General features: G+C 39.8%; 1 protein-coding gene and 1 non-coding gene across 2 annotated transcripts in view; both read right to left on the reverse strand.

The window, feature by feature from the left end:
• Nucleotides 1-218: 218 nt before the first annotated feature.
• The window catches only part of LOC123772391 (transmembrane and immunoglobulin domain-containing protein 1), a 138,592-nt gene continuing 112,240 nt past the window's right edge, over nt 219-26,570 (reverse strand). The window contains exons 5-10 of the mRNA XM_045765493.2: nt 26,487-26,570; nt 15,234-15,395; nt 9,551-9,685; nt 7,533-7,666; nt 1,242-1,318; nt 219-1,038 (exon numbers count right to left, since the gene is read on the reverse strand). The exon at nt 26,487-26,570 is cut by the window's right edge and continues 68 nt beyond it. Of these exons, the coding sequence (XP_045621449.1) occupies nt 893-1,038; nt 1,242-1,318; nt 7,533-7,666; nt 9,551-9,685; nt 15,234-15,395; nt 26,487-26,570 (738 nt within the window). The 3' untranslated portion in view covers nt 219-892. The remainder of the gene's footprint in view (nt 1,039-1,241; nt 1,319-7,532; nt 7,667-9,550; nt 9,686-15,233; nt 15,396-26,486) is intronic.
• Nucleotides 3,858-3,976, reverse strand: LOC123772600 (5S ribosomal RNA). The gene has a single exon (XR_006774673.1). It is a non-coding gene; the product is annotated as a 5S ribosomal RNA (ribosomal RNA).

Here is a 26,570-nt window from a genome sequence, read left to right on the forward strand (position 1 = left end):
TGTCTAGTCAGGTAAAAATATATAAAATCGGTATTCACTTTATTCGACCTAATATACAAGTTAATGTATAATAAGTCGCATTAAACGTTTAAGACAATAATGCTTACATTATATTGCAAGTTTCTCTTGTAATATATATATATATATATATATATATATATATATATATATATATATATATATATATATATATATATATATATATATAAAACCACTGATATTTTCAAGAATTGATATAGTTGAAAAAATATAGTCAATCAGATGCCAAAGGTTTATCTGAAAAGAAGAAAGAGAAGTGCATAAAACGTTTATAAAATAATAATAATAAATAATAACTGTTCAAAAACATGCTTTCAAAATAGAAATATTATAATGATCGCACACGAAAAATATTATTTGGGATTAATAATTTCACAGGAATGGAATCTTTTTAATCAGGTGCTTTGAAGCTAATACTTTTTTTTGCATTTCTCTAAGATTTTATCAACAACTTCAACAATATGCAACACAGTATTTTTGAATAGTGTTCCTATGTTGGTGTCGATGGCAGCAATGGACTTGCGAGCTCTCAGCACTGAAAGCTGTTCTAATCACTTAAATTATCGAGTGGCTTAAAGCAATATCCATCACATCTGAAGAGCTTGGCTTTGCTTTTGGATATTCATTGAAAAAACTAGTACACACTTTTCATACAAATTGGTCTGTTCATACTTATTATTCAGCTTTAGAGACTTGTTCTATTGACAACTTTACAGTGATGTCAATCTAATTACACGTTTCTTTTATATATATATATACAAAGAAGTAAAAAAGGGGGCATTAACCTATCGTTTTGTCGCTATTTTAACACAAATTATTTGTTGATTGAATACATTAGTAGGTGTCCAGGCGATCATCTGACGGGCAGGAAGTGGTTCCAGAGGGCGTAACTGGTGCACAGGAGACTCACTACCAGACTGACGGAGGCGCTGGAGGGAGAAGGTAGATCAGAAGCCGAAGCATGACCTCGTCTCTGCACCGCTGCCACTGTATCGCCTTCTGCAGGAGAGATACCAGAGGAATGTCTGACAAAAATAGTTTTTTCAAGTTATTTATCTGTCTGGCAGTCAGTCTCTCTACAAACCTGTATCTTTCTACCTCTCTCACAAACACACACACTCGAGGCAGGACCAAAAAGCCGGAACTCAACACCCCCTCACAAGAACGATTGAGTACACACACTATATTCTCTGACTACTTACTTTCGGTAACGAATACCAGCACATAAGCAGGCTCCACGTTGGGCGGGATGCAGGAGTAATTGCCAGAGTCCGTATGTCTGTTAGAAAGAAAAAGAGAATATTATACGCAAAACTTATAAATAATAATACATCTTCATAAATATATATATATATAATATATTTTGGTTGAAAGCGACCCCCTATTCCTAGCGTTATTGATTGTATTGTTCTAACATTTGATGCATCTAACAATCCGCTTTGTATCAGGGCCGAGCTGGCCGATTAGGTTAGGGAAATTCATGGTCGGTCTGTGTTTAGAAGAATAAAACACAACAATATGTTATATAATGCGCAACGTTTTGTTATGCATTACATATTATATATGCATAACTATATGATATATAATGCATAACGTTTTGTTCCTGCCTGGAACAGCTTCGAGGGAGATATGATGAGCATACGTGAGCAGCACGTGTGGTGAGAGGATATATGCTCAAGTACAAGTGAGGTACAGGTGAGGTACAGGTGAGGGTACAGGTGAGATACAGGTGAGGTGAGACTGGCCTCAGAGCTCAGGTCCCGGCCTATGTATTCCTCAGCTGTGGAGGAAGCACAGAAATACATACAATCAATCATTCAACTGACTTTACTAATTCATACAAAATTGTTGAGTGTAAATCATTTAGTGAAAAAAAATATTATTTAATCTTTATTTATAAAAAGACGTGAATTGGATAATACAATACACGCCCAGGATTGTATACATTTGTTTTATAAATGGTATAACATGAGCAGCATCTTCACTGCAATAAAGCCTACCTGAATTACTCTCATTAGGCAAAATTGTACAAATTTCGAAAATTAAGATGTCATAGAAGTGTGTGGAAGCCTCTCACCTGTACCCCTGACCACTTTTTAATCAACGCACCTGTCACTTAAGCACATGGTTCTATAGTCTAGTTTTTTTTTAACTTATCTATAAAAACTCAGATTCTCTATGGCTTGACTGTGACATCTAGCCAGAAGAGTTTTGGTATGGGAAACAACTTTTACTGTGAATGGAAGGTCCTCATATTAATGTTAAGTCTTAATAAATGAGACCTTATATGTATGTGTTAAGTCTAATGTATTAAGATATATGTATTAAGTCTGTTACAAGCACGATTTTTTAAGTCTCGGTTTGTACGCACGGAATTCTGCCTTCCAAATCGATTTTTAGAACTGGGCTCGCTTGAAAACATAATACAAAATACGCATGATGTTTGCTAACATAAATATATCCCCCCAAACTAACTTTTAACTGTTTGAGCACGAGGGAAACACCAACATTTCCCTGTGAAATGTCTTTTTTTCAGTGCTCGTATTGCATTTTAAGTATCATTTCCTGCAGCCAGAGGCCAGAATGTCTACACACACCACAAGCTATTTTTTTTTTTTAACGAAGGGAGAAAGTTTCGAAAAAAATTGAGACATAATAATGATTTCATGAATTGCAGTGTTTTAGAGATAATTTTTACACTGAGGTGCTCGGTTTAGAGATTATTCATATGGAGATGCAAAGATTGTGAGTGTTGGCACAACTGACCAGCGACAACATGTGTGTGTGTGTGTGTGTGTGTGTGTGTGTGTGTGTGTGTGTGTGTGTGTGTGTGTGTGTGTGTGTGTGTGTGTGTCTGGTGTAAAGGAACGTAACATATTAGACCAGTCTCGGGAGTCATACACGAAGAGGAATGCCGCTCCTCTCCTGTGTGTATGTGTATATATTTACGCTGGGCGTTCACTTTAATAGTGGATTAGGTTCAGGACTGAAGTTTGCGTGTTGGTAAGGTTCAGTAGGCCATTGTGGCGACCATAATAACACTACCGCGATTGATATGCTTCAAGCCCATCAGCAGGGTAAAGCTTCTCCAGTGTTGGACTTTGACTTAGTTCAGTACTCATCCCTCCCAGAGTGGCTATGTTTAGAACTAAAGTTTGTTTTTTGAGAGAGAGAGAGGTGGGCTCAGGAACAAACGACTGATGACTCCTGTTGTGTAGTGAGAGGCTGAGAGCTTTCCTTTCCCATAGTTCCCATCCCATAGTTCCTTTCCCATAGTTCGTGGAAAACTTACCCAATAGTTTTCCTGGAGTACGACGCGCCGATCACTTAACAACTAGGTATCCAATCGTTGATCTGATTGGTTCACCGTGGCGTTTAATTAAGGACTAGCGCCTAGTCAATCCTTCCCACCCAGAATACGAACCTAGGCGAAGTCGCTCGGGAAGTGTAGGGCGAGTGTGTTACCACTGCGCCACTACTGACTTACTGATTGGTCGGAAAGCTGTTGTTATGGAACTATTGTAGCTATTGTAGTGGAGGTATGGGAATATTTTATCCATTATCTTGAGGTTATCTTGAGATGATTTCGGGGCTTTAGTGTCCCCGCGGCCCGGTCCTCGACCAGGCCTCCACCCCCAGGAAGCAGCCCGTGACAGCTGACTAACACCCAGGTACCTATTTTACTGCTAGGTAACAGGGGCATAGGGTGAAAGAAACTCTGCCCATGGTTTCTCGCCGGCGCCTGGGATCGAACCCAGGACCACAGGATCACAAGTACAGTGTGCTGTCCGCTCGGCCGACCGGCTCCCATTTTTGAAAAAAAGCAGCATTTGGTGTTCCCAGGCGGTCACCCATCCAAGTACTAACCAAACCCAACGTTGCTTAACTTCGCTGATCGGACGAGAAGCGGTGTTCTCAACGTGGTATGGCCGGTGGCTGCCATGATTATGCCATCAAATTTTCTTAAGTTCATTATACAATAGTTTTAAGGTAATAATAAAAGAGCGATTTCGAGTTCGTAAAAATTAACGAATCAGATACGAGAGAACTAACTGAAGGAGCAACTACGAGTCCTGAGAATAATATATAGCTCGTTTTACGAAACATCTCCATCACGAAACATTTCACATATGGGGGGTTACGTAACATATATTCAGCAGTTGGTTTGTGTGATGACAGCCCCATCCCCCACACCCGTCATGGTGACGAGGATACGTAAAAAGTTGGCACGTTATATTCTTCCAGTGATAGACGAGCGACATAACTCTCATGTCAACTTGGGTGTCTGAGGCTTGAATTAAACAACGAATTTCGCCCTTAAATGTCAGACATGACGCGAGGTTTTTTTAAGTGAGAGAGACGGCGACGCTCAACGCGGTTGGAACAGGTGTTGGACGGGTGAAGGAAGAGTTTAGACAGGTGGACACCGGGAGCGACAGGTGGACCCAGGTGAGTGAAGGGGGTAGACAGGTAGTCTACCCCTTTCAAAGTAGCGGTGCAAAGGTGCAAAGTAGGACAGATGACGGAAGAGTTTACCAGGTGGAGAGAAAATGGGACAGGTAGAGGCCGGGTGGGACAGAGCTTGACAGGTGAAGACTAGTTTAAAGAGGATAGGACAAGGTAGACAAAGGCAAATGTTGAGACAGTGATGGGGTGAAACAAGACAGTGACAGGGAAGGACTGTTGAAGACAGGAGGGGACAGGTCTGGACAGGTAATGACAAGTACTAACAACTGCTGCACTCCTAACACAATTCCTGTCCATTTATCATCCCAGGATTCAACATAGGCCTACGAAAAACAACATATATTTACACAATCCCAGTATTTTTTACATATTTTTGTACACAATTTATTGGCTTTAGTGTGAACATTTGTCTTCGCGTAATCTTTCAGCTTTTGTTCATACATTTTTTGGGGGGCAATTTTCAGTTTCTCGTCAAGCGGTCAAGTTTCTCGTTCTTGGGAATTTTTCTTGGTACTGTCCCTGCTTGGCCAGTCGCCAGGATTGGAGAAAGTGCCATTTTCATGCCACACTTGCCAACGTTGGAAAGAAAGTGTCCTTTTCTTCGCAACACTGTTGAAAAAAAATGCTGAACGTTCTCGGCAGTTTTAAGCTAGACGCGAGTCATGAAATACAGACAAATGGAATGTGGGAGAAAGGCAAAAGGAAAGGAGGGAGATAAAGAGGAAAGAGGGAGGGAAGGGGTGAGGTATAGAGGGAGGGGGGGTGACGGGGAGGGAAGGAATAAGAAAAGGAGAGCAGGAGATTGAAGGCTAGGTGAAAGAAGGGAGGTAGGGAAGAAGGGAAAATAGGACGGGGAAAGGGAAGGAAGAAGAGAGCGGGAAAGGGAAGGGAGAGAAGTAAAGAAAGAAAATAAGAAGAAATAACGGAAGCAAGCTAGCATGGAGGCAGGTAAGTAAGAGATTAAAGAGCGATGGAACCATTAGCGAACAAGGGAAACAAGATGGAAGGAAGGGGAAGGAGAGGGTAAAGCCGGCAAGATGAGAGACAGAGAGGGAGGGAACCGAACCTCCTTCCCAAAACTAGATCTAATCTCCACCAAGAATGGATATGCCACATAACACAATGTTTTTCCCACAGTGAACCAGCTGGTGCTGCATCCCGATACTCACCAACGTAACACAGAAAAAACTAGAATATAACTGTTATCCTGGGCAACCAGGACACAGACTTAGAGGTCTGGAGACAGGCGTATCAACAACGGAATGCGTAAAGATCCAGAAATCCCTTAAAAGCGATCAAAGGAGAAATGAACTGGGAGATGAAACAAAGGAGAAGATGCTTTTCCTTATTATGAACATAAGAGAATTTTTTAATCCTGATCCTAAGAGACCAGGAAGAGGTTCGCAAACACAACATGTAGTTGTGCTTGCGAGCTGTCAATGCCATTGCCTGGAAACATTGAGGACAATCAAAGTGATATGGAAGAAAAAGCTGGTTTATATTTTTGTAAGCTGAAATGCAGACTTACCGCTCTCAGTTTGCGCCTACACACTTTTGTTAAAATGATCAGCGATGAGCCCTGGGGAGTCCATAAATGTGAGTTCAATCCCATTGTATAGCCACAAATAGTATTAATATACTCATTACACCCCCTATGATATATCTGTAAGTAAAGACGGATTTCTAATTGAGGCTACGCAAGAACACGGAAAAGTATACACACATACGCGATGACCTACAATGAGTCGCTAGAGAAGAGTTAACTGCCTGAGAGCTAGAAAAAGGCTAATATGATAGTTGTCGAGCAGAGAATACAGACATCCGGCACTGAATGGCATGCGGGCCGCAGTTACTGGCAAATATACACTGCGAGATGCAAATAGCATTTTGGAAAAATTTCCGGAGGGCCTTTTGAGAATCAACTTAGCTCTCTCTTTCTCTCTCTCTCTCTCTCTCTTTCTCTCTCTCTCTCTCTCTCTCTCTCTCTCTCTCTCTCTCTCTCTCTCTCTCTCTCTCCCCCTCTCTCTCTCTCTCTCTCTCTTTCTCTCTCTCTGGGGACAATAGCCACAAATCACGATGTCTTATTTGAGAAAACATGTTCTGTCAATGCACATTTTAGCTACAAACGCGTTTTTTTCCATTGCACAACTGCACTGAAAACAGTTTCTTTCAGTGTATTTCTGCACGAAAAAACAAAAACCGGTTTCTTTCCGTGGAAATCTTAACTTGAAACGAAGAACAATGTATCATCTTCAATACACGGTGGACTATTTCAGGTTTCCCAGGTATCCCCAAGAGCCAGAGATTCTTGGGCTTTAACGAGCTCATTCTGTGGTTCGTGCAGTTTCAGTAAAACCTGAAACCATTGGAATCAGTTATCTGTAACAGGAGAAATTCATCGTGTCTTTTGAAGACTATTTAACACCAAAATAATCGAGTATATCTACTGTTATGAACATAAGTAAATCATTGTTAAATCATTGATCAGAAACTAGAACCATCAAAATAGTTAAGGATTATCCTATGGTTATATGGAGTGGCATTGCAACATTTAGTAGCAACATTTCAGCTGTATTTAACGGCGAGATTTGTTATTTTTGTTGTAAATCAAATAAAGATGTGAATTATCAACCACATTATAGTGTGGTTGACAAATTACATGACGTGGGCGAGGATTACTTCAGTGCTTCAGAAGTATTCAGGGAAAGTGTCCAGTTTCAGTTGGGTAGCGGTTAGTTGTTTCTGGACTCTTTCCCTATCAAGTTCATATTATGGTGGATAGAGCTTTTGTCTCCCACTCGTGGAGTCGGCAGCTCGAGTCTCCTAGTGCCCAGATGAATAAAACATTGTTGTTATTTTAAGTTATACCAGCACAGAAGACAGGGGGAAAACCTCACTCGATCGAACCACAACTGGTAACTATTGGCCCTGGTATGACTGAGGTAAACTTACAGTACCTAGAGTATCACATACAGTACCTACAGTACGAATTACAGTACCTACAGTACCACTTACACTATTCTCACCTGGCATCAGTGATGGTGAGACGAGAGTGAGTCCTGGTGCCCTCCACCTTGGTGATCACATTCAGATGGTGTCGGCTTCCGTCATAATTCACCATATTCTCTCCGTGATACCAGAAGACGAATGGTGGCTTACTCTGAGAGAGAGAGAGAGGGAAGAAGATTCAGTACAACGAGACGTGACGCTGCTTCAGGGTAGTGTATGTGGTTTATTCCAGCTTGGGGGAGAAGGAGAAGGATGTTGGGTATATGTCCCATCATCTCTGGGTGCTCGGTGGGGTATCCGAGACCTCAGGCATTTGGATGGTTATAGGAAGGTCGGTGGGTATTTGTGGCCTCGTCTTCTGGGTGTTTTGTAAACACACACACCACGTAACGGTCCCTATTGTTACTTTATAACAACTTTTTACAAAGCTGTTATATCTTGTAATAAAGTTTTTATGTGATATGTTAGAAAGTGGTTACAACGTGTTAGATTCTTGCTACTAGTGGGTATTTGTGTTTGTATACCCACTAGTTACTGGTGGGTATTTGTGTTTGTCTACCCACTAGTTACTGGTGGGTATTTGTGTTTGTTTACCCACTAGTTACTGGTGGGTATTTGTGTTTGTATACCCACTAGTTACTGGTGGGTATTTGTGCTTGTTTACCCACTAGTTACTGGTGGGTATTTGTGTTTGTTTACCCACTAGTTACTGGTGGGTATTTGTGTTTGTTTACCCACTAGTTACTGGTGGGTATTTGTGACATTGTGTATTGGATAACTGGTGGATACTTGTGTCATCATGTTCTGGATGGTTGGTGGGTATCTGTGGCATCTGGTTCTGGGAGGCTGCTGGGTACTTATACCCTCGTCTTCTGGTTGGTTGTTGGGAGGTTGGTGCCGTCTGTGACATATCATTCATTTGGGAAGTTGATTTGTATCTTTGCCATCATCTTCTGGGAGGTTTGGCGCCAGAGGGAACCACCTTGTCCTATCCATCAAGAAATCACTTTGCAGCTTGACCGAAGTCAAGCGCAAGATGATTTACTCCTACAGGCTTACTCTTTGATCTGAAGATGGCCATATAGTTTAAACGTCACTATAGGAAGAAATCACATAACCAGTTGTGTTTAACCGGCAGGGAAGAAATCTTTCAGAAAAGACGTCCAACAGGGAAGAATTATCACAGGAAAGGCATCTTGAGGAGAAAACATTTTTCCTTATATATCTCTTAACATCAAGAACCTTGTCACAGTAAAAGCATCGGCAAGGAAGTTATTGATATAGGCAAGTCACCCTCATTACTGACTTCTTCATGATATATCGAAAACCATTAAATTGGGGAAATTGATTATGCCTTTAAATGTGGTAAGTTAGTATTTTTAAATATAAAATTCACATATGTGGTTAAAAAATATGAGACCTTTTCAAGGGTTATAATAGAATTAAACCTGCTCGCTACTATGATTATTTACCAACACAAAAAAAAATTGAATTCATCGATTTAGTTAGCAAAGGATTTCCAGTGTTTTAACAAGATTTAGATAGCTGAAGCGGACAATTTGTAGCCCCTCCAATATCACTCTAAAGTCAATGTCCCTGTGCATGTTTATTTTGCTTTGCAGCGTGTGTTGATTCATGTTTCTCTGCCATTCCGTTCCAACCTCCGGTCTCTGTCCGTCTGTCTTTCTCTCTCTCTCTCTCTCTCTCTCTCTCTCTCTCTCTCTCTCTCTCTCTCTCTCTCTCTCTCTCTCTCTCTCTCTCTCTCTCTCTTTCAAATACACCATTCTTCCATCTTTCTTCCTTTACCTCTATCTATCTATCTCTTATGGAAAATCATATCCCTGCTGCTGGATGACACACAGATTTCCACCCACCTGTTGGATGACACTCACACGCTTCCACCCACCTGCTGGATGACACACACAAACTTCCACCCCCTTTGCTGGATGACACATACACGCTTCCACCCACCTGCTGGATGGCACACACAAGCTTCCACCCACCTGCTGGATGACACACACAAACTTCCACCCACCTGCTGGATGACACAGATGAGGGTGATGGTGTCACCCTCCTGCACGTGCAGCTCCTGAGGCCCGAGAATGGCAGCACGTGGTGTGTGCACGTGAAGGTTGACGAACTGAGACAACACGCCCGTCCCCGTGTACATCTGTCGGAGAGACGGGCACGCCGCGTCAATTAGGATTAAGGGTCATCTAGTCTCAGAGGAGAGAATAAAAGGCACTCAAGGGAGCCTTTTGTGTGTATGTTCTGCTGTATACAGTCTTCTGCGATCACCCCCAAATATTTCTCTTCTTTACCTACCTTAATAGGGCCCCTACCTATAGGGGCCTCATAGCCTGGTGGATAGCGCGCAGGACTCGTAATTCTGTGGCGCGGGTTCGATTCCCGCACGAGGCAGAAACAAATGGGCAAAGTTTCTTTCACCCTGAATGCCCCTGTTACCTAGCAGTAAATAGGTACCTGGGTGTTAGTCAGCTGTCACGGGCTGCTTCCTGGGGGTGGAGGTCTGGTCGAGGACCGGGCCGCGGGGACACTAAAGCCCCGAAATCATCTCAAGATAACCTCAAGATAACCTTTACACAGTTACTTTCACAGTCACTGACTTTTTTTTTTACACAGTCACTTAGGTCTCTACTCTGACACAGACGCTGGAGACAGTGTCCGATACAGTCACTGAAGACACAGCTGGATAGTTTGTGGTGTTACAGTAGGACAAATGGAGGCTGCATTCAGACTTTTCATAAAGCAGACTTTTTCATGAATTCATAAAGCAAACTTTAATTTTTTTAGATTTAATAAGGCTTTAATTACCTGTAATAAGGTTAATAACCTGTAAGGAGTGTGAACCTCCCCCCCCCCCATCCCTCATCTGAAAAAAATAAGTTGTTTATACTGATGTCAGAAAAAATAAACAAGCTCAACTTCTTAAAATAAATCATTGTTGATATAAATTTGTGACCAAAAAGAATCCATGAGATGATTTTAAATATAAATAAATCTTTGTAGAAAACGAAACTGGTAGATTGTTCATAATATTTTTTTTTTTTTTGTTAACAACCCCGGCCTCCAATTACTGTTGGATGCACAGGGACGAACGTTGAAAGAACGATGAACAATATTCCCAATCAACTAATCACAGTTATTTTTTTTTATTACAAGCTGATACTAAAAGCCAATATTTGACATGGACAGTTTCGTAACTCTAAAATTATTCCTTTTATTTCTGACTCATGACCAAGAAATACAAGAATTCCAAGTGTTATATGATATATATATATAAATCGATCGGTTGACATATTTTGGCGTTCAAATTTTTTTTCTGAACACCATGATTTTTTTTGTTTTTATTGTTTTGCAGGGGGCTAAATCGTGTGTTTTTAGGCTTGGGTTAGATAAGTTAGGATAAATGTTGTTTAGGTTAGGTTGTAAATGGTTTGGTTCGGTTAAGTTTGGTTACATTATGTTAGGTTAGGTAAGGTTAGCTTACGTTAGCTTTGGTAAGGTTTGGTTAGGTTACATTATGTTAGATTAGATATGGTTGGATACCTTTTGGTTAAGTTATAATACATTAGGTTAAATTAGATGGACGAAACTGGCGGCTCCTTAAGTAACTGTATCGTAAGTAAATTATAAGTAACTCTCCTTATAACAACACTCCCGGCGGACGGAGCTCGCAATCCTAGGATGACCGGCTAGTCGTGAAATCAATCATATAACACTTTATACATACATTATATGTATTGTATTGTATATATGTATTGTATATATATGTATTGTATATATGTATTGTATTGTATACATACATTCTTGCTATATAGTCGTAATAGCTTGGCGCTTTCCCGCTGATAGTTCCCTTCCATTCTAAATATTCGAAAAATAAATCTCCATCGAAAAGCACAGTTTAAATTGTGTTTGATCTCTCAATAATCCAAAATATATATAAAAAAAGCTCATTCTGAAAAGCTGAAATTCAATTTTGTTCTCGGCCAATTGCCAGAAAATCCATATGGCTCCTTAACTTGTCAACGAATCCTGTTTAAGCTGTTGGAATTGTTAGTATAATCCAGGACGAGTTCCTGAAAACATGTCTAAACTGGAGGCGAGTCATAGGCTATTACTCGGTTATATTCATGCAGAGTTCCGCTACTGACGTGAGAACTGCATCATTGACTTTACACGCGCACATAGACTCGGTACAGCTGCAAAAGGCAAGTATCACACGCCCATAAACTCGCTACAGCTGCTAGAAAAAACGTTACGCATGGGGTAAGGACTCATAAGATCAACAGAGGTAGTACACATGCTCACTGAAACTAGCACGCAGGAACAAGTTCCATCCAAGTGTGCAGTCAGGCGAGGATCTCCCTCATTCGTAACACTGAAGATGAATGTTTACCAACTACACATTTCTAACCTAACCTCACCTAACCTCACCTCACCTCACCTCACCTCACCCTACCTTACCTTACCTTACCTCACCTCACCCTACCTTACCTTACCTTACCTCACCTTACCTCACCTCACCTCACCTTACCTTCCCTTACCAACTACACATTCCCAAGACATTTCTGAGAAGTATTGATTTTTTTATGTACCGTGAAGAATAAATGTAGATTGAAACGTAATAGGATTCCCATGGCCTTCTGATGGACCAAAATATAAAAACCGTTCTCAAATGCGCCAATTGATCAGTTCAAACGATGGATAAAACAGTTGAAAATAACTATCCATAACGAATAATTGTGATGATCTGGTAAAACTGTGGAGCCATCCTACATTTCTACATTGTGCTGTCCTCTACACTAAGCCAGTTATACTGTCATCAAGCTGTTGAGGCAATCAACACATTAAATGTCGATTAAAAATATTGTGCAAACAATATCAGTATAATTACTGGTTCTAGTATGCTATGAAGCTATATATCACCCTTGCAACTATGTAATGGTGACTGTTAACTGTCCTCCCCTACTATGTAGGGTGACACATAGCTTCAGACAACCAATTAATGGCAGCATTTTCATCTATACGCTACTAACAAAATTTATGTAACGCAAACAACAGGTAATTTGATTGCTAATAGCAGCATTCATTGTAATTAAACGGTGGTCATTAAATGTTGCAATATTCCTGTGAATTTGAGTTTTGTAAATACCACCTGTACCACAAAGCTCAGTACCATAATACTCTGTACCACAATATTTTGTACCACAGTACTCGGTACCACAACACTACATCACCTGATCCTCACTGTACCACGACATATCCTTCAATATCTCAGCACACCGTACGATACAGTACCATAAAGGTACTGTAAAGGTACAGTACCATAGACAGTTACTGTGTATACTCAGCAAAGTTTAAAATCAGGCAACGTCCAGCTTAAAACTTTTAAAATTCATCATCATACTGCTACAATCACTGGAAAATTTCTCGTCGTTGGACCTAACAAATTCTTTTGGGCTTTAACCTGTAGTGAGCTGTGTGTAACGTGCAAGACGTGACTCGACTATGCAACTTACATCTACTTAACTCACCGATAGAACACTTATTCATCTCAATTGATAAATCACTTTGACTAAACTCAGCTAATAGCTCTCTTTGACTTAACTCACCTGAGATTGCACCTTGAATCAACTCCTATAATTGCGCATTTTGGCTTAACTCACTTAATTCACTCAACCAATAGCTTACCTTGATTCAAATCACTCAACTGAGCCCTTTGGCCGGCCCATTAGCACATTCTGATTGAACGTGAAGCAAATAAGCACTTTTAACATCTAACTCCATAAAATGTAATTTTCTTTATCCAGGATTGGAGGTTAGACGATTGGAGTTAGTCTCATTCAAATTTTCAAGTCGACTCATGAGTTTCAGAAGAAAATGCATGATGAGAGTGTCATAGATCAGCCGGGGATGACCCGAATGCCACACTTTAAGAGAAATTGGCCAATGTAGCCACCCCTCTCTGGGATTTCATGAGGTCAAGTCTGAAATATTGGTTGAGCTTTCCATAAACTTTTTAGCAGCTACAGAGCTCCGTTATTAAATTTTCTGAGAGGGATAATGGAGGAGGGGTGAAGAGGGAATGAAAGTGGGAAAGGAGGATGGTTTGTAGAAGAGAGGGAAGGAGAAAATGGCGGGTGGCGAGAGCTTGAGAGTGTGTGAGAGGTGCAGGAGAGGTCACTTATTTTGGCCACAGAGTTTGTTCTGTTGATGTGTCCAAAAGAAAAAGTTCCCTCAGGGAAGTTATCAACAGTTTAAGGATGGCTATATATATATATATATATATATATATATATATATATATATATATATATATATATATATATATATATATATATATATATATATATGACCTAAAAGGTAAGATTAATAATTCTAACACGAATCTTCTCAATATTTCTTATGTTTTTCTTCACTGTCGGTGGTAATAAAAATAACAATTCTCCGAAATTCATTTGTTTAATTGTCTAGACAATTAAATATATATATATATATATATATATATATATATATATATATATATATATATATATATATATATATATATGTATATATATATATATATATAATATGCAATTGACGATCACAAAACACTGATCATTTTATGCGGAAAATCCACAGAGAAATAAGAAATGAGGTGAACGTAGTCAGTCTGGTGTTGACAAAGGCTTTAACAAGCCGAAACGTTCACCTCATTTCTTATTTCTCTGTGGATTTTCCGCATATATATATATATATATATATATATATATATATATATATATATATATATATATATATATATATATATATATATATATATATATAATATATTATTAGATATAGACGCCCTGGCTCTCAACCACCTACTACAGCAGTATGATACATTTAACTTTATTAATATCATTACCTTACTGGTACCAGATGATACATTGTTAATTAATATGTATTACCTTCTGAACTCATTACAAACACCTGATAACACACACTAATTAATCATTAATAATATTCATGCAAAATCGTTTCATTGAGTGAATATTGTGAGAATTCTTTAACCATATCACTAGAAAATATACTGTGGCATTAACTAATTAAATAGTTGACAATTTTTTTGTGTGGTTATTCCAGGTGAACGTGTATAGCTGTCAGTCCTATAGTGCAATAATTGTGTTTAATATATCAGTATAACACTACTTTTATTTATTTATTTTTGTAACCGGATACTGACCACGCACCACAGATGATCATACAACTCGACAACACACTTTGCTTCACACTCTATGAAAGTGCACTTTGATTAACTCAATAGGGAACATTGACTCAGCTAACAGGAACACGTTGACACAACTGATAACTACACACTTCGTCTCAACTCACCAGATAAGGCTTATTGACTCAACTCACCATATAGGGCTTACTGACTCAACTCACTAAATAGGGTTTACTGACTCAACTCACTAAATAGGGTTTATTGACTCAACTCACTAAATTGGGTTGATTGACTCACCAGATAGGGTTAATTGACTCAACTCACCATATAGGGCTTATTGACTCAACTCATCAAATAAGAATTATTGACTCAACAAAAAGGTTAATTGACTCAACTCACCATATAGGGCTTACTGACTCAACTCACTAAATAGGGCTTACTGACTCAGCTCATCAAATAGGACTTATTGACTCAACAAATAGGGCTTATTGACTCAACTCACCTGACACTCGTAGGTTCCATTATCGCGGGTGTTAACGTACTTGAGCTGCAGCGTCCAGTCATCGGATCCCTCAGTGTGGAGGACATTGAATCTCATGTCGCTGGTGTAGGTGTAAATCCCCGTAGTGAGAATATGCCAATCCCACCGCCTAATCCACGATACCTGCAGGAGACGTTATAATGACGCGTGATTATTATGATTGTGTGGATATTTACAATTTGTATCTGCAGAATCGAGCTATTAGCTCCTGGAACCCCGCCTTTCTAACCAATCAATTTTTTCCTCTATTATATCCACTACATATGTTTCTAATACACACACACACCTCACACATATATACATATTCCCAGGAAGCCGCCCGAAGCAGCTGTCTAACTCCCAGGTACCTATTTTTCTGCTAGGTGAACAGACCCTTCAGGGTGAATGAAACTCTACTCATTTGTTTCGGCCTCCGCCGGGAATCGAACTCATTCCTGCATGAGGCTTGGCCATTGGTTCTTGGGTGAGCTTTGAGCATACGTACTCATCCATGCTGAGTCTCGGGCAGAATGAATAAATCACAGTCATCCATCCCCGTATAGGATGCTTGTGAGTAAACAGAAGTGGTGAGTGACTGTGAGTCAAATTCACAGACGATGCGGCTTTTAGGATGAGTTATAGGGATGAATTCCGTTACTCGGACAGGCGGGGTGATAGGTTTAATATAGCAGTTCCCTTATAAAGATTCACTATACGTTCACTGTACGAGTGTTCACTGTGAACAGTACGGTTAGGTTAGATACATATTAATTTAAGGACATATTAATTTAATTTACATATTAATTTACATATTAATTAATTTAAGTACATATTAATTACAATCCGGTTACAGAACGAGCATTTATTGTCCATCACACAGCATTTGCCTAATGGACTTAAACCGTACAACAGGTGCTAACAACAGGTGTGAACAACAGGTGTGAACAACAGGTGTGAACAACAGGTGAGGGACTGGGATGAGCTGACACGTCCCTATAAACGCAGCGTTGAAGCAATTAATTAACGTCAACGCTGTGATGTCAAGCTCAGTCTTGAACACAAGAGGTGTTGTGCACAAACGTTGCTGAGCTTGAAGAGGTGTTGAGGACAAGGGATGCTGAGCACGAGGGATGCTGAGCACGAGGGATGCTAAGCACGAGGGATGCTGAGCACGAGAGATGCTGAGCACTAGGGATGCTAAGCACGAGGGATGCTAAGCACGAGGGATGCTGAGCACGAGGGATGCTGAGCACGAGGGATGCTGAGCACGAGGGATGCTGAGCACGAGGGATGCTGAGCACGAGGGATGCTGAGCACGAGGGTTGCTGAGCACAAGGGATGCTGAGAACGGACGGTTGTTTACAAGGGTAATGCTGCAGAGCAGTGATGCTGCAACTGACGTCGGCATTCGCAAGAGGGACAGCACGAAGCACTATATAGCCTGACAAAGGTAATCTACAGCATGCTAGGCGAGGCGAGAACAACCGTGGACATCTTCAAGAGGAAACTAGATTGTTTCCTTTAAGGTGTGCCGGACCAACCGGGCTGTGGTGGGTATGTGGGCCTTTGGGCCGCTCCAAGCTACAGCCTGGTGGACCAAGCTCTCACAAGTCAAGTCTGGCCTCGGGCCGGGCTTGGGGAATAAAAGAACTCCCAGAACCCCATCATCCAGGTATCAACCAGGCAGCACGGCAGGTAAGGCAGAGAAAGATACTTGATTTGCGATGCTTCTTAGGGCACAGGATTGGTGCCTTGAGGCGTCAGTTGGGGAACAGGAAGATGTCTTGTGCAGCTTGTCGAGGAAGTAACGATGTGTACGGTCATTAACTCTATCACTGTTACAAGTGTAGTCGTTTGATTGGAAAAGATTTGAAATGAAAAGTCAATCAAGTTCTCATTTTTGCTAGTTGCTTTTTTGTCTGTAACACAGTGCCTGAGGATATGTAAAGTGTATCCTTGCTAGCACGTGTGAGGGAGACCAGGTCTTGGATTCATCAAGTATTTACTAAACCATTTACGAAACCTGTGCATCTTTCTTCAATCATAGTGGCTTTGTTTACGTTTGTTACATTAAGGTTGATGAACTCCAAAGCACTACGACGTTGTTTATGTCAATGACAACGTTTGGTTGTGAAGTTTTTAAGCTGATGAACTGTTTAATAAATGTCAACAAAGCCGCCATGGTTTAGGAATAATGCACAGATTTCGTAGGGTGGATTTCAAAGTGGTTGATGAATCATGGCCCAGAGCCCCAAGAAGAAGTCTCAATGAGTTCCAACTGAGGGACCCAGCCTTGCAGGATGAGTATGGTGAGTACTTATGAGACGAGAATGTTGGATGCAACAGCATCCGACCACCTCACAGAGAGGGATCATTAAGTCTCAAATTGGAACATTTGCAGTAAGCTTTGTAAATGCTTAAATAGCATCGTTATCGTCCTGAAGGTAATCAAATCCATTGATCTGAACTCATTAGCCTAGACAATGGCATCCAAACTTAGGGGAGTTCATAAGGTTAAACAAATGGATGATGTTAGTGTAAATCTCATAATCAATATTTTTAAGGTTGCCTAAACAAAGTAATGATCTAAGTGACTTCAATGTTAAACAGAATTCCCTGTTTACACATACTACAGTATAGAGAATAGGGAATCTCAGGATTCCCTATTTCTCCTAATTTGTGTCCCGAATTCAATTGGAAAATAGCCTTTTTTTTTTTCCTTATTGGCAGCTTCTATGCATCAAACGCTTTCTTCTCAACCATTATATCTGCATTGGTTTAAGTGGTACCTTTAGCTATCAATCTATATCCTCCCCATCTACACATCCCCACTCTCACCTCCCCCTTCCATCCATCCTCTCCCAGCAGCCTCTCCATCATCTCCCAACATATTTCCCTCCATCTCACCTCCTCCTCCTTCCCCTCCATCTCACCTCCTTCTCCTTCCCCACCATGACCACCCCGAGTATTGCCCAGGGCGAAGTGCTCAATATCTCAGGGGAGGCGTTCAGGGAGGCCCAGAGACTCTCAAGACTTCACTCCTCCCACAACTACTCACCTCATCCCCGCCCTGCGTGTGTGTGACAGCCTCTAGACCAACCTTCTTAAAGCTACAAACAAGTTGCTGACAAGAGTATCATGTGGTAGCGACGGCTACTCCTACATCATTTTAAGCAAGAAAGAACTCGGCGTGCACGAGAGTGCGGCACACACACACACACACACATAAACAGACAAGATTCCGTACAAGGAATTGCAACTGAAAACCCTTAAACGAAAATAAAATATGCAGTGAGACTCGACTAAAGGAAAAGTTTGCTTCAGTGACAAGGGCAGAGACTCAAACACTTGGGTATATTAATCACAGAGTGACACACGAGACAGGAGACATATCACAAAGTTGACATAAAGGAATAAGTAGAGGACCCACTAGCAACTCTTGATCAAATGTTTACACATAATATACTTAATTTTTTCGACATAAATTGTAAAATAGAAACTTGAGACAGTGAACATTAAGCTTCTGGATTGCGAGAACATACAGTAATAAGAACAAAAGAAATGAGTCAAACCAGCAAGTAAGTTTATTAATAATAATAATAATAATAATAATGTTTACTCAGGTAAAAGTACATACCTACAAAATGAGTTACAAACAAAATTTTAGATTTCTAGATAGTGTTAATATATGCAATACCTAAAGCCACTAATACGCACAGCGTTTCTGGCAATTTAAGAAGGCAAATGGCTATAGAAAGGTGAAGGAATATCTACAAGACTTTCAAACTACATTGAAGTAGAAATGACAACATTTGAAATGATGGAATCTGTAGGCAAAAATATGTGCAGAAACTAAGGAACAATTTTGTTTCAGTGACGAAGAAAGTGGATGAAAAACAGTTATATGCTTGATTCATTAGGAAATGCTGACAAGAAAGGAAAAGAAATAACACCAAAATTATTAAAATGTATAAAATCACAGAGACTTTGGCATAGAAAGGTACAAAGGTGACCTAGAAATAAATATACTAGAGTCAGGAGTCCTCTCTCTCTCTCTCTCTCTCTCTCTCTCTCTCTCTCTCTCTCTCTCTCTCTCTCTCTCTCTCTCTCTCTCTCTCTCTCTCTCTCTCTCTCTCTCTCTCTCTCTCTCTCTCTCTCTCTCTCTCTCTCTCTCTCTCTGTATCTATCTATCTATCTCTCCCTCTCTCTCTCTCGCTCGGCCCTGCAGGAATAGAAGCATTTTCAATAACGCATAAAGTTTAATGACAAATTTAGAGGATGCGGGAGGTCGATCCATGTACTAGGACGCCTGCAACCTGTACTCGGAAGTATGGCAGGTCGCCGGCAGTGTATGCACTCGGGTATGAATTTGTAGTAGGCATCCTGCAGTCTCACGAGACTTTGGTGTGAACTACCGTGCCTGTAATATGTACTCTGGGGCTATACACCAGAACTCTGTAGGCTGCAATTATCCCTTGTTTACTAGTGATGTATATGTGTATGTGTGTACAGCCTTTAATGTGTTTATATGGTAATGTGTACTGGATATTATGGAGTTAAGACTCCTAAATTGAAATCATGTATCGTATGCTAGAGCACTGTCAATACTTATCAGACATTGAGACAGAAAGAGACAGAAAGAGAGAGAGAGAGAGAGAGAGAGAGAGAGAGAGAGAGAGAGAGAGAGAGAGAGAGAGAGAGAGAAAGAGAAAGAGAGAGAGAGAGAAGGGCTACAAGGAGAGTTGGATAAATAGACAGGGGGGGATAGGGATGGTGAGAGACAGAGACGAAGAGAGAGATATAGAGAGAAGGTGGAGGGAGACAGTCATATAGACACAGAACCACCCAGGCATCGGGATTCCGTTTCTAGCCTATATATTTAACAAAGTGTATTTTATTTGGTTGCTGTGTATAGTGTTCGGCTGCTGTGTGTTAGTGTTTGCTGTGCAAAGTGTTCGGCTGTATGTAAGGTGTGTAAGATGTGTGAAACCTGCTGGGCCTGTTTTTAAAGAGTGCGAATTGTGCATGATTTGTGTTCAAAGTTCAAAGCATATTCCAAGGTGTAGGTGTATGGACAAAGCATTCCCATACAGCCTCCTATAGCTTCATGCCTTGATGTGTATTTTAACAACAATATTTCTTTAACTCCTTATCTCAATATCATTCAACAGGATGACTTTGATGATCATATATAAAACAAGAAGAAATATAAAAAATTGCGTAAAATGTAGAAAAAAGTATAGATTACAAAATTGATGATCACTGCAGTTGATAGGCCCTCGCTTGACAACTGCCATTCATCACAATATCTATATGTAGATTGAAAATCCATCGAAATATATAACCGAAAAATACGGTTTAATATCAAATTTCAAGAGCTAAATTTATGCAATTTTTGTGCCATGTTATTCAGATTTGTTGGAGCAATTTGACATTAAAGGGATTGACTGAAATAACAGGCTGGTGATATGGCTGGTTTGTGATCCCACAGCTGGTGTAGGTGAGGTGTGGCTACTGATCCAGCTGGTGTAGGTGAGGTGTGGCTACTGATCCAGCTGGTGTAAGTGAGGTGTGGCTACTGATCTGGCTGATCTAGGTGTGGTGTTATTAATCCATGTTAACACCACACACCATTGTCCCAAACGACTAATGAGAATGTGAGACAAGATTACTCAGTCCACATGGCAGGGTGACCACCTTACCTCTCTTCAAACCTGAGGGTAATATATTTGTTTTTCTTTGTTCGTGAGTAATAACTTATTCACAGCCTCCAGGGATGCGGGATGCTAACTTGGGCCTTTAGCGAAACAAGTCTGGCATTTTAAAGTGTAAAATTTATTTTGAATATTAATGTGCTAGCTTCCTTACCAAGTAATGCATAACTTGAAAAATATAGAAAAAATGTGTTTTGTGTACAAATTATATATATATATATATATATATATATATATATATATATATATATGGGGGGTACCACCTCTGGTGCAATTGTAGGGACCCACAGCCTCGAAGAAGAAAATAAAGGGTATTCAGTGAAGACCTTATATATATATATGTCGTACCTAATAGCCAGAACGCACTTTTCAGCCTACTATGCAAGGCCCGATTTGCCTAATAAGCCAAGTTTTCCTGAATTAATATATTTTCTCTAATTTTTTTCTTATGAAATGATAAAGCTACCCATTTCATTATGAATGAGGTCAATTTTTTTTTATTGCAGTTAAAATTAACGTAGATATATGACCGAACCTAACCAACCCTACCTAACCTAACCTAACCTATCTTTATAGGTTAGGTTAGGTTAGGTAGCCGAAAAAGTTAGGTTAGGTTAGGTTAGGTAGGTTAGGTAGTCGAAAAACAATTAATTCATGAAAACTTGGCTTATTAGGCAAATCGGGCCTTGCATAGTAGGCATAGAAGTGCGTTCTGGCTACTAGGTACGACATATATATATATATATATATATGTCGTACCTAGTAGCCAGAACGCACTTCTCAGCCTACTATGCAAGGCCAAATTTGCCTAATAAGCTAAGTTTTCCTGAATTAATATATTTTCTATAATTTTTTTCTTATGAAATGATAAAGCTACCCATTTCATTATGTATGAGGGTCAATGTTTTTTTATTGGAGTTAAAATTAACGTAGATATATGACCGAACCTAACCAACCCTACCTAACCTAACCTAACCTATCTTAATAGGTTAGGTTAGGTTAGGTAGTAGAGAAAGTTAGGTTAGGTTAGGTTAGGTAGGTTAGGTAGTCGAAAAACAATTAATTCATGAAAACTTGGCTTATTAGGCAAATCGGGCCTTGCATAGTAGGCTGAGAAGTGAGTTCTGGCTACTAGGTACGACATATATATATATATATATATATATATATATATATATATATATATATATATATATATATATATATATATATATGGGGGGTACCACCTCTGGTGCAATTGTAGGGACCCCCAGCCTCGAAGAAGAAAATAATGGGTATTCAGTGAAGACCTTATATATATATATATATATATATATATATATATATATATATATATATATATATATATATATATATATATATATATATATATATAATATTATAAACAAGAGAAGGCCTAACCTGCCCCACAGTACCATATACGCTCGATCTAACGAACGGGAAAAATGGGTTTCACAAAAGAATTGAATGTTCAGAGTCCCCCATGTTGTCATGTCTCCCTATATGCACTTCAACGTCAACTGCCAAAAACAGAAACTTTATGCACAAAAAAATAAAATAAAAAATCCTGAATACCACTACAACATTTAGCTGAGCAGCTTCGCTTACAATTTTGAGATAATATGCGCGAATGAACCTTATGTTAAAAAGGAGAAGACATATATCTTTTTCCGAGAGACGTAAAGAGATATGTCTTTGGAACTTCGTAAGAAGAAATATACCCATGAGTATGATTCTGTTTTATGAGACTAGCGAAGCTGACAGGGGTTCATAATGGTCAGGATTAAGGATATCTGCATAACCCTCACGTCAATATATCCTGCTGTTTATGCTCTGGCCTGATGGTCTGTTTCTATGTCACCTTCAAGCACCTGTGAGGCTGATTACTTAAAACTTACTTGTCTCATGTCATCCTCAACCACAATTAAACCTGAACACTTGGGACATATTGTTCTCATGTCATTTTCCAGTACGACTGTGACTGATAACTTAAGCCACAATGGTCACATGTCATCTTCAATCATCATTTTAGCTGATTACGTACTTCTTTCTGGTCTCATGTTATTCTCACACATTTCCGACACTTTAGTGTGGTGTGGGATATGTGTAATACCAAATTACGCCCTCAAAATTTGTAATTAGAAGAAAAGAAAAATATTATTAGGTACTGTCTAAAAGATCTAAGGCACCTATTGAATGGCTGCAGATCAAAGTTGTCAGCGATGATAACAGATGTCAGCTTGTTTCATAAAACAGCTGCGGGACAGAACATTGAGACAGCTTAGCATAATATTTTAGAATCAGCAAATGCACAAATGTTGTGAAATTATACATCACTAGCTTTTCAAGAAAACAGTGGTTGAAGAGACAAGCGCTTTTGTTTCCAGTTGAACTCACACTTTTGGCTTCCCCAGATATGAAAACAGTGTTCAAGATACGGATTCAGTGGACGCTTTTCCTATAGCAATGCACTATAGACAGAGACAGAGGGAATGCTTTCCCAGATGTAAGGGAGAGAGAAAGCTTCCCCAGATGTGAGATCAATGCACTAGACATGGATAGAGTAGGTTTCCCTACATGTGAGATGAGTGTTTGACAGATGTAAATTATACTTTTCTGAACTAAATCATCCCAGCAGGACACTGATACATCTTGTGTGCAAATAACACATGAAAATAAGTGAGAAGGTCTAGATTTAGCTCAACACGAGGATCAAACGTACAGGAGATCAGTTATTAAAACACGTAATGGAAGCTCATTTTAACAATACTTGCTAAACTAAAAACTAAATAAGATTCAATAAAAGGTTCTTAGAGCGGTATATATTGAAGAAAGGTAATATAGTTATGTCTTGAGAAAAAAAAAATTGGGGTTTGAGACAGTTTAATTAGAGATGTAAAAAGTATTCATATGTAGATTTCTTGAAGAAATCTACATATGAATATATACGACTACATACAACTCTCCAGAAACCAAAAGAAACGCCATGAAAGAGATTTATGTCGTGACGACCTAACCACGCGACAGAAGATGAAGAAACGACGTTTCTTTTTACTTAAATTGTAATTATATATCTTACACAATTTAGAACAAAAACAGTACCATTATTAGTAATTAACGAGTTAACAATTTTTGTAATAAAATATTTTGTCAAAGGACTATGATTAAATTCCCATCCCTGGCCTCCTAAGACACAAATCAAGTTTATATGTTTTGAATTCAAAAACGTAAACAAACATATTCACATGTGAGTGATTATTAAAGACTAGAAAATATCTACAAATCGACGAGAGGAAAAGGTTACTTAAAATCAGAGAGGTCGAACATGCCCGCCCGAGTCCCGTTGAACATTTATTGAAGGCGCAGTTGGACGGTGTTGAACATTTACTGAAGGCGCAGTTGGACGGTGTTGAACATTTACTGAAGGCGCAGTTGGACGGTGTTGAACATTTATTGAAGGCGCAGTTGGACGGTGTTGAACATTTACTGAAGGCGCAGTTGGACGGTGTTGAACATTTACTGAAGGCGCAGTTGGACGGTGTTGAACATTTACTGAAGGCGCAGTTGGACGGTGTTGAACATTTACTGAAGGCGCAGTTGGACGGTGTTGAACATTTCCTGACAGCGCAGTTGGACTCTGTAGCACATTCCTTCCCCCTGACAGCTTCTACCCCCGAGGCCCACTCGCCCATAAACTTTAATAACATATAGTTGAGTACCAGGGTGGCAGGAAAGAGCCTATAGTGAGCCAAGCCTCTGCTTCTTGCTCTCTTTTAATCTGTGGCTATTTTGTATCTTAAGAACCTCTGAGCCACGAAATTAATTATTTTAAGTATTGCATATGCGTCTGTTTCTATTTTCTTACCTCGCATGTGTGTGAAAAAAGAAGGGGGATTTTTCAAGGGAAAGCGCCAAGCCATTATGACTATATAGCACTTGGAAGGGGGGCAGGAAAAGGATTCGGGATGGGACGGCTGGAAGGAATGGTCCGAACTAGTTTTGTTTTCGCCTTTAATCTAGTTATTTTTCTTTCTAGTTAATCTATTTTCTTTTAAAATCCTTCTTGTTAAATTCATTCCCTTAACAATTTTGTAAACATTCAAAAATCCATTCCAGTCGAGGCATGAACCGCTCAACAGTTAACAATATCCACCGTCGCAAGATTAACCATTGGTTAAGCTTTGTAAAAAGCACGAGGCTGAGGTTCCAACTATGCAGACTGATGCCCATTTCCAAACAATTAACAATGAGAGCTTTGGCATCTTAGACTCAGCTCTTAAAAGGAGCGCGGACGTAAGGAAACCGACGTGCGCCGTTTAAATTAACTACAAGGAGTGTCTTAAACAAGGCAATAACCCCCAGTGAAATACGAGAACTTAGAGTGAGTAATCAAGACACTAGCGGATGCAATTTAGGAATGAAATTGCTCCCGATTTATTTAACAATCGTTTGCCTGGCTCCTCACCTCCACTCTTTAGGATAATTGCGTTCTGTTTTATTATTTTTATTTTGCGTTTGTTAGCGTTCAGGCAAGTGGTGGAAGGAAGATCAACTGAATGGGTTTAAAAAGGATCTGATCCCAGTTCACGACTTTTATCGCTCAGGTGTTAGGGTCGAGCTTGGAGGTTCGCTCTCTCTTTCTCTTTCTCTCTCTCTCTCTCTCTCTCTCTCTCTCTCTCTCTCTCTCTCTCTCTCTCTCTCTCTCTCTCTCTCTCTCTCTCTCTCTCTCTCTCTCTCTCTCTCTCTCTCTCTCTTTCTCTCTCTGTCTCTCTCTCTCTCTCTTTTCTCCCCTCTTTCACATATTTTCCTTGCCTTGGGCTGCTCTTAACTTTGTTTTAAAAGTGATAGTCGTTATCCCACTTCATTATCTAAATTGATGCTCTGTATTCATATTCTATTTATTCATCGCCTTCATCTGTTGTTTAATAAATTGTTGTTGACGTTGGCAGGTATTTTGATCCTTAATTACTTCCATAAGCTTAGTTATTGTCGTCGTTATTGGCGGTTAATAACTCTTACTTCCTCTCGCTTTTTTGAGAACGTGAGCAGCTCTTCCTACTTACTTTCTCCTGATATCTTTATTTGTTTACATTTTCTTGCTATCGCTTTTCGTATTTCCCTTTCGTCCATTTATTTTTGAGGGGCGGTTTTCCTTTTTTATTTAAGTTATATAGTTTTTCCTTCAATTTCCCCCCTTGCTGGTCTGCAGGCAATGTTGAGTCGCTTCCTGCCTCGCCTCCCTACCCCTCCCCCTCCATTTGTCATACAGATTTCCGTTCCTATTTTGTGAATACATATTCTTTAACGTCCGTTCCAATCATTCTTCGTTTCCCATGTATTTCAAATCTGTTTGTTCTTTCTTTGCCATTCCCCCTCACCTTTGTTACCCTCCTAATCTCTCTCTCTCTCTCTCTCTCTCTCTCTCTCTCTCTCTCTCTCTCTCTCTCTCTCTCTCTCTCTCTCTCTCTCTCTCTCTCTCTCTCTCTCTCTCTCTCTCTCTCTCTCTCTCTCGTCTTCTCACCTGATGTAGTGTGGAAAGTTGAGGAAACCGACAAGGGAGATACGCTACGTCTCCCACATTAACCTTAACATCAATAACGGTGTT

The sequence above is a fragment of the Procambarus clarkii genome, chromosome 17, assembly GCF_040958095.1.
Source record: "Procambarus clarkii isolate CNS0578487 chromosome 17, FALCON_Pclarkii_2.0, whole genome shotgun sequence".
Taxonomy (NCBI): Eukaryota; Metazoa; Arthropoda; class Malacostraca; order Decapoda; family Cambaridae; genus Procambarus; species Procambarus clarkii.